This window comes from Heteronotia binoei, chromosome 1 (genome assembly GCF_032191835.1).
Source record: "Heteronotia binoei isolate CCM8104 ecotype False Entrance Well chromosome 1, APGP_CSIRO_Hbin_v1, whole genome shotgun sequence".
Lineage (NCBI taxonomy): Eukaryota > Metazoa > Chordata > Lepidosauria > Squamata > Gekkonidae > Heteronotia > Heteronotia binoei.
Genome location: NC_083223.1, coordinates 187,368,192 through 187,386,946, shown reverse-complemented (window position 1 = coordinate 187,386,946; position 18,755 = coordinate 187,368,192). Strand labels below are relative to the sequence as shown.

General features: G+C 41.4%; 1 protein-coding gene across 5 annotated transcripts in view; it reads right to left on the bottom strand.

The window, feature by feature from the left end:
- The window catches only part of BABAM2 (BRISC and BRCA1 A complex member 2), a 287,811-nt gene that overhangs the window by 85,939 nt on the left and 183,117 nt on the right, over positions 1 to 18,755 (bottom strand). For all 5 annotated transcript variants that reach the window (XM_060245154.1, XM_060245182.1, XM_060245163.1 and 2 more), the window contains exons 8-9: positions 7,401 to 7,500; positions 1,933 to 2,003 (exon numbers count right to left, since the gene is read on the bottom strand). In XM_060245154.1, the coding sequence (XP_060101137.1) occupies positions 1,933 to 2,003; positions 7,401 to 7,500 (171 nt within the window). The remainder of the gene's footprint in view (positions 1 to 1,932; positions 2,004 to 7,400; positions 7,501 to 18,755) is intronic.

Here is an 18,755-nt window from a genome sequence, read left to right as displayed (position 1 = left end):
TGCTATTGAGTTCCTGCTGGGCTTTTTCTACAAAAAAGCCCTGGACCTATGCATTTGCCTAGGGCGGCGGGCTGTGTGTGTGTGCGTGTGTACCAGATTAGGCTCTCCCCGTGTGACTTCAAATAGAAAAACAATTATTTGCATTAATTTTGCTAGCCTGAATCAATCTCTCTTGGCAAAGCACTGCTTTTTAATAATTTTTTATGGCCCGCGAATGATGTTATCATTATCCATATGGCCCTTGGCAGAAAAAAGGTTCCCCACCCCTGCTATATTTGGAGATGGAGTGGAATGACCCCTAGTCAAAATGTCTGCAGTGAAAAGGCAGATCAAATTTTGCCACAGGTCTAACAATCATTTACACAATTCCAAATTCCACCTTGGGGTCTAGAGGGATATTCCAGCCTTAAGAGTTTTTGAAACATTGGTTGGCTGGAAGGATAGACATTTCTATAGTGAATGCTAGCATGATGTTGTGATTATAATTTTAGACAAAGACTGGGAAAGGACTTGGTTCAATTCCCCACTCTGCTATGAAGGTAACTTCATAGATCTTTGACCAGTCACATATTAACATTCCTCATAGGGTTGCTTGGAAGGATAAAATAAAAGGGGAAGAATGATGTCGGTCACCCAGAGCTCCTTGGGGGGGAAGAGAAATTAAAAATGTGATAGATTTCTTTACAAATTCTACTTCACATCTGGAAGTATATCTGCACATTTTATTACCATAACACATCTTGCTATACTTCTCTGCAAATAAAATATAGTTCCAGCTATATATGTTAACACATCTTTTCCTCAAGTTAGACAGTACTGTGTTAATTAAAAGATGAATAGTTTCTTGCTAGGCAAGCCAGTACATTAGGTACAAAATCAGTGCACATCATTAACCAAAACAATGAGTACCAGTTAAATAGATACTTTTGGATAGGGACAATTAACTCATACACTGACTTTTCTTAACCAGTGCTGGTATACTTTAATTTAATTTAATTTTTCGAGTTATACCCCGCCCCATCCTGCAAGTGGGCTCTGGGTGGCTTACAACATTAAAAAACCTTACAAAACATCAAACTACATCCAAACTAAATAATCTCATAATTACAGAATTAACAAACCATGATCCACATCATTGGCAACAAGTCATAAACCACATATAGGCTGGTAATAATAATAATAATAAAATTTTTATTTGTATCCCGCCCTCCCCGCCTAGGCAGGCTCAGGGCGGCTAACAGCATTTCATAAAACATACAATGATAAATATAAACTTTAAATTTAACAAATATAAAACTGGTAGTGCTCAGCATAACATAAGCACCTAGATGGTAAGGTGCTGGGGGGAGCGATGATTTCAAGGGACACCCGCTGGATCAATTAAAAGCTTGGTGAAAGAGCTCCATCTTACAGGCCCTGCAAAACTTAGATAAGTCCCGCAGGGCCTAGATCACCAGCGGGAGCACATTCCACCAGTTGGGGGCCCAGACCGAAAAGGCCCTAACCCTTGTTGAAGCCAGTCGGGCGTCCTTAGGACCAGGAATCACAAGATGTTGTGCAGCTGACCTCAGAACTTGTGGAGGACACTCATATGGGGAGAGGCGGTCCCAAAGATATACAGGCCCCAGGCCGTAAATGTAATTATTTTATAAATTAATGCATTATTTTGTGATGAATTCCAAATAAATTTTCCTGTGGATTCCAAGCAATACTACTACTGACTAGTGACTACATCTTTTTCTAGCAAACTTTACAAAGAAGGACAAGCTTAATTTCCGTAAATTGCTGACCAAGGCTCCAATCCTACAGATACACATTTGGAATGGTCGCACCGAGATTAGCAGGACTGGTTTATGTTGTAAGATAGCTACCTAGTCAATTTTATCTTTTTTTTAGTTATATTCCATTAAAAAGTGATGGAAGAAGACTTACGTTCCAAAGTGACTAAGAAATGCTGCAATATACTCTCTTCTTTTATGATAACCCTGAATAACATACTGTACCTATTAAAGACAAGAAGAAAAAGAAGAAACAAATGAATACATAATAATCAGAAACGTAAAGCTCATTTCTGAATGTGACTTGGAAACCCTGTTTATACTATATTAACAATTTAAGAACATAAGAGAAGACATGTTGGATCAGGCCAATGGCCCATCCAGTCCAACACTCTGTGTCACACAGTGGCCAATTTTTTTTTTATATATGTATATACACACACACACACACACTGTGGCTAATAGCCACTGATGGACCTCTGCTCCATATTTTTATCTAACCCCCTCTTGAAGCTGGCTATGCTTGTAACTGCCACCACCTCCTGTGGCAGTGAATTCCACATGTTAATCACCCTTTAGGTGGAGAAGTACTTCCTTTTATCCGTTCTAACCCGACTGCTCAGCAATTTCATCGAATGCCCACGAGTTCTTGTATTGTGAGAAAGGGAGAAAAGTACTTCTTTCTTCACTTTCTCCATCCCATGCATAATCTTGTAAACCTCTATCATGTCACCCCGCAGTCGACGTTTCTCCAAGCTAAAGAGCCCCAAACATTTTAACCTTTCTTCGTAGGGAAAGTGTTCCAACCCTTTAATCACTCTAGTTGCCCTTTTCTGGACTTTTTCCAATACTATAATACCCTTTTTGAGGTGCGGCGACCAGAATTGCACACAGTTTTCCAAATGGGACCGCACCATTGAATTATACAGGGGCATTATGATACTGGCTGATTTGTTTTCAATTCCCTTCCTAATAATTCCCAGCATGGCGTTGACCTTTTTTATTGCAATCACACACTGTCTTGACATTTTCAGTGAGTTCTCTACCACTACCCCAAGATATCTCTCTTGGTCAGTCTCTGCCAGTTCACACCCCATCAACTTGTATTTGTAGCTGGGATTTTTGGCCCCAATGTGCATCACTTTGCACTTGGCCACATTGAACTTCATCTGCCACGTTGACGCCCACTCACCCAGCCTCAACAGATGCCTTTGGAGTGCCTCACAATCCTCTCTGGCTCTCACCACCCTGAACAATTTAGTGTCATCCGCAAACTTGGCCACTTCATTGCTTACTCTCAACTCCAAATTATTTATGAACAAGTTAAAGAGCATGGGACCCAATACTGAGCCCTGCAGCACTCCACTGCTTACCGTCCTCCACTGCGAAGACTGCCCATTTATACTCACTCTCTGCTTCCTATTACTCAGCCAGTTTTTGATCCACAAGAGGACCTGTCCTTTTACTCTATGATTCTCGAGCTTACTAAGGAGCCTTTGATGAGGAACTTTATCAAAAGCTTTCTGCAAGTCAAGGTAAACAATATGTATCGGGTCTCCTTTGTCCACATGTTTGTTCACCCCCTCAAAGAAATGTAACAGGTTAGTGAGGCAAGATCTTCCCTTACAGAACCCATGCTGAGTCTTCCTCAATAACCCGTGTTCATCAATGTGCCTACTCATTCTGTCCTTGATAATGGTTTCTACCAACTTTCCCGGTATTGAAGTCAGACTGACTGGCCTGTAGTTTCCCGGATCTCCTCTGGAACCCTTTTTAAAGATGGGGGTGACATTTGCTACCTTCCAGTCCTCAGGAACGGAGGCACATTTCAATGAAAGATTACATATTTTTGTCAGGAGATCCACAAGTTCAACTTTGAGTTCTTTCAGAACTCTTGGATGTATGCCACCCAGACCTGGTGACTTATTAGTTTTTAATTCGTCTATCAGTTGTAGGACACAAACACACACATATACATACTTTTCCTACTGTCAAGTAACAAATAAACAGCAAGATAAGGTATTCTGATTGAAGATCATAATACAGCAATTTTTGGAATTTGGCATTAGAGACATTTTCCCCTAGTCTGAAAAAACACAATGGTGATAAAATATCAGACCTTATGACAATGTCAGTACATGAATACATGAAGCTGCCTTATACTGAATCAGACCATCAGTCTATCAAGGTCAGTATGCTCTGCACAGATTGGCAGCATCTCTTCACTGTCTCATGCAAAGCTCCTTCACATCACATATGTCTGGTCCTTTTTAACTGGAGATGCTGGGGATTGAATCTTGGACCTTCTGCATGCCAAAGAGATGTTCAACCACTGAGCCACAGCTCCTCCCCCACCACACAAAATATTTAAACCTTTGGTATAACCAATCTATTGTATATAGAGTTTTACATGGTAGTTACTGCATTTTTAAGTGCTATGAAACTTAAAGGAAACATTGTGATCCTGTGCCTTTTCTGTTCAAGCATGTGCAAAACAAGTGAATAATTTTCTTTAGTGAGGGGGCGGGGGGGACCTGACTTTTGTCATTATTACAGTGTTATATGATCCATCAGCTGTAATGAGAGAACATAAAGATACAATATTTATGAAGTTCCTCAGAAGATTTGCATTGAGCCCAGAATTTAAAAGCCTCAGGTATAGAGAGGGTTATCAATCTTACCTTCTAGAGACAGTCCATTCAGTGTAATGGAGTGCCACTTAGAAGGGCCCCTTAAACTTTGGAGCAGTTGAAGGAGGAAGTTTCCAGAAGGAGCAGCTGAAAAGTTGGCCTTCTGGATTCCAACTTTTGTATCCTTAAAAATTCTAAATAATCCAAATTTAAAAATGTGTTTTTATTTCAAAGAAATATATACTTTACTTTTATGAAATATTCTTTCAGATCTATTTCTAAAATTGTATTGGAATCGATCTTTAACATTTTTTTGCTGTGGCTTACTAGTTGAAGTTGATTTTATTTTTTAAAATATTCAAATATGCAAAGATGCATTTAAAAAAAACTTGCTTAAACTAGTTTATCATCTGTGTTTTTTCTCTTCCCAAAGTAATATTTTAGATCCCACATAAAGTGTTCAAAATAAGCATTTCTTCATAAATTGAAATAGGTCCAATTTTATAAATAGAATTATTTTATTTCAAGAGGGTGTAACATAGCTCTTAGCACTGATTGTATCATGGTTATTTAAAGTAATTTAGTGCAGCTGTTTGCCAACCAAGGTAATCCAACATTAACACAGCCAATACAAACAATGTGAATAATTTATTTTCTTTCAGTCAGTGTGAGACATAGAAAGTAAGTTGCTATTCTGTTAATGGGAGATTTGTAAGGAGCAACATGGTACAGTATTAGTAGCAGTTTAACACTGCTGTAGCGTCATCTTTTGAGAGATTGTGCTGGCATTGCAATTAGCATTGTCTAGACTAAGCACTCACAGACTGGCATAGTATATTTCAGTGTTGTGCTACAGGTATATAATTGCCTTTTTCGTAATACAAAATGTGTTGGATTATTTCTTATGAAAATTCACTTGGATGGATTTTCTTTACTATCTAACTTGCATTTTTCAAATATGGTAAATTCTAGAATGCTGGCCATATTAATTTGTTATGAAAAAATAAATTGATTTGTTCCTTTCCTTTATTATTAAGATTGTATGACCAAAGGATAAAATCAGTACAGCAAAAAAAAACAAAACCCAACATAATAAAACATGACAGTACAAGCAAGAAGACAAATACCAAGTAAATAAAATATAGGTATCTCATTAAAAGTCCAAAACACATTAGAAGATAAGATATAATAGTGAACTTTTACAATTTCTCATAAAAGTCAGTAAGATAGTACTCATTTTAGCAGTATTTTAAGGAGATCACTGTTGTCAAATATTTTGCCACGGATCAAATTATTTCTGGATCAATAAAGATAAGACCCAGGACTCAACAGGGAGCTTATATCTAGACTAGCGGTGTGCAATTTTTTTATCCAGTATTTTTCAGTTCAGGTTTCTTGGACCCCCCCCCCCCAAAAAAATGATATTTCCAGAAAATCAAGGATTTCAATATTCTGGTATGGTATTCAAATCCAGGATTTTTTGCTAAGACTGAATTATTTCAGGTCCAACAGATCTGGGAAGAAAAATACCAGGTTTTTTTTTTAACGCCAGCCCTACCTTAGGCTAGCTTGCCTTCTCCTGCAGCCTGGTTTAAGCTGCACGGCAAGAGAAGCTAGCCCCAGGATCCGTGTGCCTTGGGGAGATTGATGGGATGTCTTCTCCTGCAGCTCAGTTTAAATTGTGCTGTAGGAAAAGCCAGACTCAGGATCTGCTGTGCCTCAGAAAGATCGCTCTCCACAGAGTGCACATCCTGGCTGAGATAGCTTCTCCTGCATTTCAGGAGAAGCTAGATCCAGGATCTGCGTGCCTCCAGAAGTAATCTTTCCATAGTGTGCAGATCCTGGCTGGGATGACTTCTTCTGCAGTGTGGTTTAAACCAGGCTGTGGGAGAAACCAGCCCCAGGATCTGCATGTCGTTGGGAGATCACCCTTGACAGCAGGCAGATACTGGCTAGGATGGCTTCTTCTGCAGCCTGGTTTAGACCACACTGCAGGAGAATCCTGATGCAGGATCTGTGTACTGCTGGGAGCAATCTTCCCCACTTCTCCACTTGCAGCTGCTGGAATGGCCTTGGGTCAGCTATAGCAATTGATAGGGTTGCCAAGTCCCCCACAGCCTCTGTGTGCATAGCGCAATGATGTCACTCTCAGTGACATCATTGTGCTGGCAACGTCATACATCAGCCACTCTAGGAGCGTCTGGGAAAATTCTATGGTTTTCTAGGCTGCTCTAGCAATTTGGGAGGGAAAACTCTATGGTACAATAGGTACCATAGAGTTTTCCCTCCCAAATTTCTAGGGTGACATGATAGACATGTAAACACAAGATTATGCATGGGATGGAGAAAGTAGAGAAAGAAGTCCTTTTCTCCCTTTCTCACAATACAAGAACTCATGGGCATTCAATGAAATTCCTGAGCAGACAGGTTAAAACAGATAAAAGGAAGTACTTCTTCACCCAAAAGGTAATTAACATGTGGAATTCACTGCCACAGGAGGTGGTGGCGGCTACAAGCATAGCCAGCTTTAAGAGGGGATTGGATAAAAATATGGAGCAGAGGTCCATCAGTGACTGTTAGCCACAGAATATATATATATGTGTGTGTGTATATGTATGTATTAACGTATTCTGGCTGCAATCAAATAAACTACTTTAGGCATGCCCAAAGGTTCAAGTGCATGGAATGGGCATTTTATTTTTTCCGTTTTGAAAAGAAGGCCCCCCCACTGTATTACAAATTGCTTTTAGCAATGCAGTCCTAAGAAGACTTACTTCCTCCTAAAACACTGACCTTAAGTGAAGTGCAAGGTTTGCACTGCTAAAACAAACAAACAAACAAACCATTTTGCCATGCAGCATGGGATTTTACTACCAAACACAAGCCAAAATTTGTCTTAGGTCGTGAAATTAATTGATCAGCTTTTTACATTCTGGTCTCCATCTCAATAACATCTTCATGAAACTACTCAATACGAAAAAGTAACTACTACCTTATTGGTTAACAGTTGGCATACTTGGGGCACATAATCAATAAGACAGCCTCCACCAGGAAAAGCAGGGATATGCAAAGCAGAAGATCCTCCTAGAGCACTAGAAAAAATGATAATGGATTCATTGGATAATGCCATGCTAATATTTTAACTTATTAAAATGACTTATAAGTATTAAACCTCCCCAACAAAATACAAAGTTGGGATTTTTGAATACATCAATATCAAATATATTTCATACAACTTTATTATTACACCATTCATATAAAATTAAATATATACAACTATTATGTTAGTATGTATTATACTATGTGGAGCTATGGTTGCAGTGCTGGGTTTAGATGTGGTAGAGTCCATTTCAAGGCCATGCTTGGTGATATTGATTTTTGGTAAAACAGCTCTCTCATGCTAATCTGCAGCTTTGGTGAGAAGATAAAATGAGTAAGAACATATTTATCATTTCTCCTTAATACAGGGATCAATAAATGTTAAACTAATTTTACAACACAGGATTTTAGTCAAGTATGCCAATTTTCTGTTTTAAAACTATGAATAGTCTATGTCTAAACATCAGTTAATCAAAATTCTTTGGGAGTGTCAAGTAACCATAATGTTATAGCATTTAATGAATATCAATAGTAGATTATATACATAGAGTAATTAATTAGATTATTATTTATTTGATAAGTGATCTTATATTTCCAAAACTATGAGTTGTAAAGGAAAAGAAACAAAGACTGCTACCAGATCATTGGCTAATGATGGTCAAGAAGAAGTAATTGTGGCTGAAAACAATGGCTGCTCAGCTGGATAAAACAATCTGAACTAAAACAGTGGTATAAGGAACTAAAACAACTTTCTGCTAAAGAAAAGATGATTGACAATTCAATTCAATAGCTCTGGGGGTCAAACGAGTCTATCAGCACATGAGTTCAACAGATGGAGCCAAAACAGCTGCTCTAGAAGATTGAACTGTGGCTCATGAAACAGCGGTCTCCGCTTCATATAATATTTTTTTCTAGCTGGACATCTCTGCTTCAGAGTTTACTTGTCAACTTAAGCTTCGTGTCCTTGGGCTTCCAGAACAGCCAGATAAGACAGGTCAGCAAAAGCTGGTGGAATTTATGGGGGGGGGGGGGATTTCATGAGCTTTTACAGTTTCCATCTGATTTTCCAGTGCAAATGATCAGATTTCTTGTGTACCAGGCAACACAAATAAGCCAGTTCCTGTAATTGTGCAGTTCTTGAGAGTGAATATCGGAGATCATCTCCTCTGCCTTACAAGACAGAAAAAGTATCTTTGCTTGGATCCTAACAAAAATAAAAAACATGCTCTTTCCAGATTATACCAAATTATTATTGATGCAACAACACCAATTTTAAAAAGTCATGCAAGAGATATGATCTGCAATATTACATTAAATATCCTGCCATCTTCTGTGCGTATTATTAAGGCCAAATCAAAAGATTTCAGATCCCAACTACTGTGGAATTGTTTTTTACTAGCGTGCAAGATTTGTGTCCTGCTGTTCCAAACCCTGAAGACTACCACGGAGAAATGAATAGTCCATTGGATTTTCTGGACATATTTCATCAGTGCTTCAGCCACTTGGTAAATTTTAGCTATGACTATTTTTTTTGGGGGGGGGAGGGTGGTGATTTTAACAACATACTAGATATAGCTTTGGAATGAAGCACAACCCCACACAAAGAATATTCTTCAGGGATATCTATACTATATATAGTTGAACTAGGTTTACTATATCTCCCACACTAGAGCTTTATCAGGAACTGCAGAAGGTTAAATATGAACTAAATAATACGCTATCAATGAAAGCAGAATATGCTTTAACTTGTTTGCATCAGTCATATTGGGAAAGTGGTGAGAGAACAAGTAAAATTTTAGCACATAGTTTAAAACAGCAAAAGAATAAGAACTATATTCCCTTGACTATAAGTTAAAATGTATTTATTATTTATTCACTTGTAAAGAAAATCTGTATCAGAGGTGTCAAATTCATTTGTTATGAGGGCCATATATGACATAAATGAGATCTTGTTGGGTCAGGCCTTGTGTGAACCTATTTAAGTTTAGATAGCAGAGATATAAACTTTATAAAGGACACGACAGACACAATTAAAGATTTTTGAAGAAAATAATTTAAAGGAAAACATACTTAAAACATTAGCACTTGTTGGTCTTAAAGGTGCTTTCTTTGTATCTCTCCTGTGCAATCCAGGAAACTGGGCAAAGGAAATTCTGGCTCTTTCCTTCCTTCCTCAGGGGACCAGGAGGGGGAGGAATCTCAGCCAATAGAACTTTGCTCAGTAGCTCTCCTGTGCGACTGAGGGAGCCTGGCAAAGCCAGCTCTGCTTCCCCCCCCTTCCTCCCCAAGGGAGGAGCCTCAGTCAATGGAGAAAATAGGGGTTTTGCTCTGTAGCTCCTGTGCAATTGAGCAAGCCTGACAAGGCAAGCTATTATGCAGAAGGAAGCAAGAGAGAAAGAGAAGGAAGCAGATGATAGCCAGTTGCTTGGGAGTCTGATAGGAGTCCTCTGGGGGCTTGATTCGGCCCCAGGGCAGCATGTTTGATAGCCCTGATCTATATGCTTCCACTCCAGAGACCTGCTTGAAGAGGCTTACAGCAATAAAATAAAACCATTAAAACACAATGATCAAAATTATACCATGCTGACTCCATTAAAACAAGCCATTAGATACAATTCATTGCTATTAAAACAAGCAACATAAATTCATATTGAGTAGTCTAAAATGATCCTTGGGCCAGAAGAGCACGATAAAACACTTGTTATCCCTGGAGCCTGACAGGATGACAAAGGAAATTTAAAGGATGCCAAACCCTCAATCTCTTCCTCTCCTCTCTGAGAAGCAGTGCTGTGCATCATGATATAACCTCAGGGCAATTTGTTATCCGAATATTTACCTGTATGTTTGCTTGGGTCCCTGTTTGGATCTCAGAATTCTAAACTATGTGATTTGTGCAAGTTTGAGGATCACATGAACTACCAACTGCTCACACAGTTTTCTCACATAGAATCTATTCAGATAGGAAATATAATTCAGTTTTCCCTGCTACTCCCTCACTGTACTCCCCAAGCAGGTCTCTTTGAGTTTATATATTGCACAGTATGTGTGGGTAATTTATTACTTGGTACTAACACAGGTGGGGGAAAAGAACCCACAAAGACTTGTGGGGGGTCTCGATTTCCCTTATACCCCCCCCCCCCCAATTTTCCTCTTTTTCTTCCCTTGGCAGCCCTTATAACACCCCCCTTTTCTTGCTTCCTTTTCTTCTCACCCACTAGCTGATTTATTTATTTTTAAAAATGTTGTCACCTCTCAGGAACATGACTAAGGCAGCTTACAAAATAAAAACAACAAGAACTAAACATAAGAAATTAATTAAAATCCAACATAAAAACATGGACCACAAAATGGACCACTGGCAGCTTAAATTAACACTACCCAGATTCAAAGAGTATTAAAAGAGCAACCCTTTAATTAAAAGTCTGGGTATATCTGCAAGTGTTGAGGGCGGTCACTCTCTTTTTGCTTGTGGGCCAGATAACGGACAGGCCAGTTCCAGCCTCCAGGCCATATGTTTGTCATTCCTGGTCTAGTGCATATATACATTGTAACAGAGCCCAAAACACTGTTCATAGGGGAGTACATCAATGTATGTATAATAAGCTTCTGAAGTATCAGTCACAACATTATTATATTTACTGTGTCTAATAGATCATAGCACTTTTGAAAAGTTAAATATTATTTAAGTATTTCTATCACATACTTTTCAGCCAGACTGGCTCCCAAAGCTGCTAACAATTAGAATCTCTCATACTGTTTAATTAGAGAGTTGTCGAGATACAAAGTTCTGCAGTTCTACTCCCCTATACAATAAACAAAGCTCCACCAAAAGCTGCAACACTGATAGAACAGTAAGGCCCTGTTCACACAGCGTGTTGAGTCCGTGTTAAACTAACCCGGTTCTGTTCCGAATATCTTTGTTTCGGATATTATCGATCAGACTGCCATACTGCAATTTGAATCACTCCGCAGTGAAATCATATTCTGCCGTCCACACGACAGCACCATGCAGTTCTTTTTTCCTCCACTTTATGCACATTATGTGCATGTGCACATTATGCGAGCATGCGCATATGCGCACATGCGCGTAGGTTAAAACATTATGTGGTTATGCGCATATCACTAAGTAGTAAAAAAAATTGTGACCGTAAACTGGATGTCTGAGGCTCTTTTTGCTCTGGGGCAGCCTCCAAACATCCGGAAGTTGGTCGAGAACTATCCAGACGGGGAAACTACGAGGTGAAACTGGAGAACTCAAAAAACACCACAAAAGAGCAGATATCAAAATACTCTGGTTCTGAGAAGGATGGGGGGGGGGCTACGAGTTAATACCGAGAGGCAGATGTTGCTGTCTGATTAGCCACTTTTAATCCGGTATGAAACAGCAGTGACAACTGATTATACTGTGCGTCTGAACAGCCCCTAAGACTGTCAGCTGGTAGTGACTAATTTATTCACCAAGAGGACATATCTTAGTCCCTCATTTTTTAAAAGTAATGTCGACTGATGGGTTCTAAGGATAACCATATAAAAGTATTTCAGTACGGAAAGATGTCACATTAATTATTATTCAGTTAAAACACAGCTTCCCAAACTGGCTAAATTTCTAATTTCAATGGTCTTCCAAATAGTTGCATGGCAGCTAAATTTGATAACAGAAAGTAAGATACAATGGAAGAAAATGTCTTAGCTTTCACAAGGACACTAGAATTGCTCAGGTGTATCATAAATTCAATGTGCAAAGGTCAAGAAAGCTCCCCTTAAGCCATTGTTAGACAATGATAAAACTAAAACAAGGAAAAATAATACGGAATTTTTAAATTTATGAAGTATAATGTGCTTCGAAACAAACAAAATATTTTTTTGTAAGTTCTACATTTAAGAACTAACAACTGAATAACTTTCCATGATTGAAGAGAAAGCTTTTTCACAACTTATAATGCAGGATACAACTATCTGCAAGAACCAGGAAATAACTCTAGAGAGGAAATAGAAACATGAAAAGGAAAATAACAAGATTAGATTTCAGAAAGTACCCTGTCTTCAGCTCTAGCTGCTAAAGCACAAATGAATATGTATTCCACAGCTATTAAAAGGTTTTTAATAATTTTAGCAAATGAAGTTCAACTATGTAAGTGTATGGTGATGCACACTGGAACAAAGAATACGTGCAAACAAGTGAGGTCTGAGGCTTGCTGAGCCTGAAAGGGAAAGAGCCCTGGAGGTCATAGTGGATAGCTCAATGAAAATGTCAACCCCAGCGTGCTATAGCAGTAAAAAAGGACTCTTATGTTGGTGATTATTAAGAAAGGGACTAAAAATAAAATGGACACTATTATAATGCACCTGTATACTTAATCAGAAGTAGACATGGAGAAACTCTATTCCATCTGCTAAAACAAGACCAGGAGATGATTGCGGTACAGTCCATAAATTGTTAATATTGAAATTAAAATAAAGCTGAACACACCAAAACAGCCATAGTGCCAAATATAATCTAAGCGATATTCCTGAAGAGTTTAAAGACCATGTCAAGAACAAATCTGCATTACTAAATTCAAGTGAATGGGAACCAGAAGTGCTGTGGGTTGAAACCAGAGATATTATCAAGGAACAATGTGCAAAGACTATTCCTATAGCTAAAGAAACGAAAAGCCTCGATAGATGACTGAAGAAACTTTAAAATTGCTAAAAATAGATAAGAAGCAAGAGACAACAAGAACCGAAGTTTAAATGTAGTGTTCCAGCAATTGGCACATAAAAACAAAGAGAACTATTACCAGTGTAACAAAATAGAAGAGAACAACAGAAAAGGGAAGAACAAGAGATCTGTTCCATAAGATCCAAGAAATCAAGGAGAAATTTAAAGCACAGTTAGCCATGCTGAAAGATGATCATGGAACTCCATTAACCAAACAGGACAAAATAAAGAAACGATGGAAAAAACAATGAGATAAAAGGAACCCTGTGCGAATTCTCTGATAAAAGGATATTTTGAAGAAAAACCTTCAATTTTAGAAAGTGAAGTGAAAGCTGTACTAACAGCAATTGAGGGGGAAAATCACCAGGAGCAGATGGGATATCAATACAGCTATCCCAAACTCCGGAACCAGTGTCCATTAGAGTCTTAACAAGAATATATCAACAAATATAAAAAAATGTAACAGCCTTCAGACTGGTTATGCTTAATCTACATTCCAGATCTGAAACAAAGATACCATCACATTAATTTCTCACGCATATAAAGTAATGCTCAAAATCTTACAACAGACCATATATGGAATGTGAAATGCCACAAATCTTACTATGTATGGAACATGAAATGCCCAATGTTAAAGATGGATTCAGAAAAGGAAGAGGCACTAGAGATTAGCTGTGAGGCTTTTGTGAACTATTTCATGGATAAAATCTTGTCATTCTGCCACAATTTGCCAGCCGCTGTTGTGACAATATGTGAACTGGAGGCTCCTTGGTTGTCTTTTGATCTAATATTGGCACGCCTGGCATATGAGAGTAGGTCAAGTAGGTGGCTGCATTGGGCACCACCTGGCCTAAGGGTGCTGCCAGGCGCCCCCTCTACCTATGTGCAGAGTGTGTGCTCCTTGGAGTCTGCCTTCCACAATGGAAAGCAGGTTCCATGGACTGCACACGCCATCGGGTCCCTTTCACTTTCCCCAGGTCTGTACAGACCCTGGGAATGTGTAAGTGGGTGGCACCTGTACAGTGCGCTCCTCAGAGCCTTGCAGGCTCCGAGGAGTGCAGTGCGCAGGTACTGTCCAGCCGCTTTCACATTCCCCGGGTCTGTAGCACAGACCCGGGGAATGTGAAGGCGGCTGCTCCCCTCCCAGTCCTCCTGGGCCCAGGAAGGCTGAGTGGTGTGAGTGGTGAGCCTCAGGAGTTGGCAAGTTTGAAGTCTGGCTCTGAGTGTGCTCACTGCTGCCCTGACCCTGCTCAGCTTTCCTGAGACCTGAGCAGGATCAGGGTAGCAGCGCATGCACTTAGAGCCTGGCTCTGAATGTGCCTGCTTCTGCTCCAACCCTGCCCAGGCTTCCCAGATCCCAGGAAGGCTGGGCAAGGTTGGTGGAGTGGCACGGCATCGAGTGCGCTCAGAGCCAGGCTCCCAGTGCGCCTGCTGCAGCTACGACCATGTCAGCCTTACCAGGACCCCAGAAGGCTGAGCGAGGTTGGGGGGTGGCAATGGTAGCAAGTGCACTCAGAGCCAACTCCAAGTAGCCAGTTGCTGTGCCTCCCTTCCACTGGAAGATGGGGACGGGGGGCATGGTTCTGTCTGGGGTGGTAGAACCCCCAGCACCAGAATTGGACCAGTTTAGTTGACTCTTCCAGGACAAGGAAGACAGGATCCTGACTGGATATTGGACCAGTTCAATTGACTCTCCCAGGAAGGAAGATAGGATCCTGACAGCTGTGAAGCCCACCACTTGCCTTCTTGACCCATGTCTGTCATGGCTGCTGGTAAAGGTCAGTGGAGACAGATTATGGCGTCCCTGAGAGGTATTATCAACTTGTCCCTGAGTTCAAGGATCTTCCCAGGATGGGATGAAGGATAAAGGATGAAGTGGTGAGTCCACTTGTCATGATCCTAGGCCTACAGGCTCCAAGAATGTGAGATTAGCTACAGGGTCTACATTTCTCTGTATACCTTCTGTCCCTCTGATACTGTACACTGCAGTTTTGGAAGGAAAACTTGTCCAGAGGGGTGGGATGAGGGAAGGAAGCATAAAAGGCCAGCTAGAGAGGGAAGTGTGTTCTCTCTGGAGAGGCTGCAGTCAGGAGTGTTATCCCTGGAAAAGCTGCAGCAGGAGGGTGCCCTCACCCAAGGGTGGTGAGTCTTCGGATTTAGGGGAAGGGAATATAGAACTAGTAATGTTAGTTGTTAGGGTTGCTATTTTGCTTTATAGCACCTTTCCTGTTTCTGCCTTTTAATGCTGCACTAATAATTAAAACCACTAGTTGTTTTGAGTACTTACAATAAACTTGTTATACTGCCTGGGTCCTCATGTCTCTTCCGTCATGGATAGGTGTTTTGTTAAGAAGGACAAGAGAGATCAGGTGGGTGCTCCGGGCCCCTCCCAGACAGACCTTTACCAGAGCGGTGGAGCCAATAGAAGGCCCTTCCTGGTCCCCTGCCTGTGTGACATCACTCTTGGGGGAAAAAAACAATCCTGGATCCTACAATTCCAGCCAACTGGGGAGGGATGGTGGCTCAGTAGTAGAACATCTGCTTGGTAAGTAGAAGGTCCCAGGTTTAATCCCCGGCATCTCCAACTAAAAAAGGTCCAGGCAAGTAGGCATGAAAAACCTCAGCTTGAGACCCTGGAGAGCCACTGCCAGTCTGAGTAGACAATACTGACTTCGATGGACCAGTGGTCTGATTCAGTATAAGGCAGCTTCATATGTTCAACTACCAGCCAGTGTTGAATCTTCAATTCCTGGGCAAGGTAGAGAATGGTAGCAGAACAGCTCCAGATCTTCCTGGATGACTCCTCTATACTAGACGCATTCCAGTCCAGTTTCCTATGGGATAGGGATGGAGATGGCATTTGTTGCCCTCGCAGATGATCCCTGGAGACACCTGGATTGAGGTGGGTCAGAATTGCTGTTAACAGCAGCATTTGACCTGGGTGGGTTTAAAGGAAATGGATGTGCCACAGCATCTGATTTTGATGTGCAACATATATGCCAGACAAGAGGCCACTGCTAAAACATAATATGGAGAAACAGAATGGTTTCCAACTGGCAAAAGTGTCAGAGGCAGGCCTCGGATTCAGCAGGAGCTCACAGGAGCACAGCTCCTGAACCTTTCTGACGGCCCCTCTCCTCCTCCCAACCTACCTTGTCCATTAAATAGTAGGTGCAGTTGCATAACAATCCCTAGATTAGGAGAGTGAGCAGCCAGTCAGTCACCGGTTGCTTTGCCATGCCCCCAGCAGCCCTCATTAACCCCTGGGGAAACCCATGCCGCCCTTTCACCACTTCTTATGTGATTTTGGCTGGCGGGTGGCTTGCTGGCCTTTTGACTGTGTGTGTGTGTGGGGGGGTGGCCTAGCAGAGCCCCTGGTGAGCGAGACCTGCTTGGGCTGGCTGGATCTAGCCAGCCCAAGAAGGCTTTGCTCGCCTGGGGCTCTCCTTTCTTGGGTCAAGTTGCTTTTGGCTGTTGGGGGGTGGTATATGCTAATGAGCTCCATCACCTATTTTTCTACAAAATGACTGCTGGTCAGAGGTGTATTTCATTTCCCTGTCCATTCAACCTGCATCCCCATAGCATGCCCTAAAGAAAGCCAGATTAGATTTAGATGAAAGTGGAGTCAAAATTAGTGGGAGGAATACTAACAATCTGAGATATGCAAATGACACCACATGACTGGCAGAAAAGAGTAAAGACCTGAAACAACTACTGATGAAGGTTAAAGCAGAAAGTGCCAAAGCAGGATTACAGCTGAACAGCAAAAATACGTATGTAATAACTACTGGAGAATTACACAACTTTGATGTCGAAGAAACTGAAATTGTTCAAGATTTTCTATTCTTTGACTCAGACATCAACCAAGAAGGAGACTGCAACCTAGAAACCAGGAGACTGAGACTGGGAATGGCAGCCATGAAATAGCTAGAAGAGATCATTAAGTGGAAGGATATGTTCTTGGTGACTAAGATCTAGATAATTCATATAATAGGATCCCCCATTATTATTTATGTGTATGAAAGCTGAATAATGAAGAAAGTTGGCGGGAAGAAAATTTGAAATGTGGAGGAGAGTTTTATGGGTATCATGGACCACCCAAAAGACAAACCAATGGGTTTTAGATCAAATCATGCCTGAACTGTCCCTAGAAGACAAAATGCCTAAACCAGGGTGGTGGTGGTCAAACTCATCTGTTATGAGGGCTGGATCAGACATAAATGAGACCTTGTTGGCCTGGGCCATGTTGGGTGTTCCTGCCTGGCTCATTGGAGCCATACGTTCTGAGCTTGGGGACTTGGGAACAAGGGGCTGCAGGATCCAAATCTCTGCCGCCCTGGACCAATCAAAAGCCCCTGCTGGTTTGAATGACCCAATAACATGCTTGTGCGGGAATCCGGGGTTGTATATAAGTTTGGCCCTGTTGTAGGGTTGCCAATCCCCAGGTGGGGGCAGGGGATCCCCCGGTTTGGAGACCCTCCCCCTGCTTCAGGGTCGTCAGAAAGCGGGGGGAGGGGAGGGAAATGTCTGCTGGGAACTCTATTATTCCCTATGGAGATTTATTTCCATAGGAAATCATGGAGAATTGATCTGCGGGTATCTGGGGCTCTGGGGGGGGGGTGTTTTTTGGGGTAGAGGCACCAAATGTTCAGTACAACATCTAGTGCCTCTCCTCAAAATACTCCCCAAGTTTCAAAAAGATTGGACCAGGGGGTCCAATTCTATGAGCCCCAAAAGAAGGTGCCCCTATCCTTCATTATTTCCTATGGAAGGAAGGCATTGAAAAGGTGTGCCGTCCCTTTAAATGTGATGGCCAGAACTCCCTTGGAGTTCAATGATGCTTGTCACAACCTTGATCTTGGCTCCACCCCTAATGTCTCCTGGCTCCACCCACAAAGTCCCCAGATATTTCTTGAATTGGACTTGGCAACCCTACCCTGTTGGCCTAGTTCCCAGTCTCGACTGTACAGCCATATACCATGATGTACCAAATAAAGAGCTTGTTATCACTACTGCCTGGACTTATCCATGCATAGAACCCACTATACAATACAGACAAACACATTTTTTAAAAAAACCTTAAAATATGCTTAAAACATTAGCACATGTTGGTCTTAAAGGTGCTTTCTTTGTATTTCTCCCATGGGATCCAGAGAACTGGGCAAAGGAAGCTCTGGCTCTTTCCTTCCTTCTCCAGGGGACCAAGATGGAGAGGCACCTCAGCCAATAGAAGGAAAAGAGGCTTGGCTCAGTAGTCTGCTGTGGGATTGAGGGAGCCTGGCAAAGCAAGTTCTGCCCCCCCCCCTTCCTCCCCAAGGAAGAAGCCTCAGCCAATGGAGAAAACAGGGAGGGATGGTGGCTAAGTGGTAGAGCATCTGCTTGGGAAGCAGAAGGTCCCAGGTTCAATCCCCGGCATCTCCAAAAAAGGGTCCAGGCAAATAGGTGTGAAAAACCTCAGCTTGAGACCCTGGAGAGCCGCTGCCAGTCTGAGAAGACAATACTGACTTTGATGGACCAAGGGTCTGGTTCAGTATAAGGCAGCTTCAT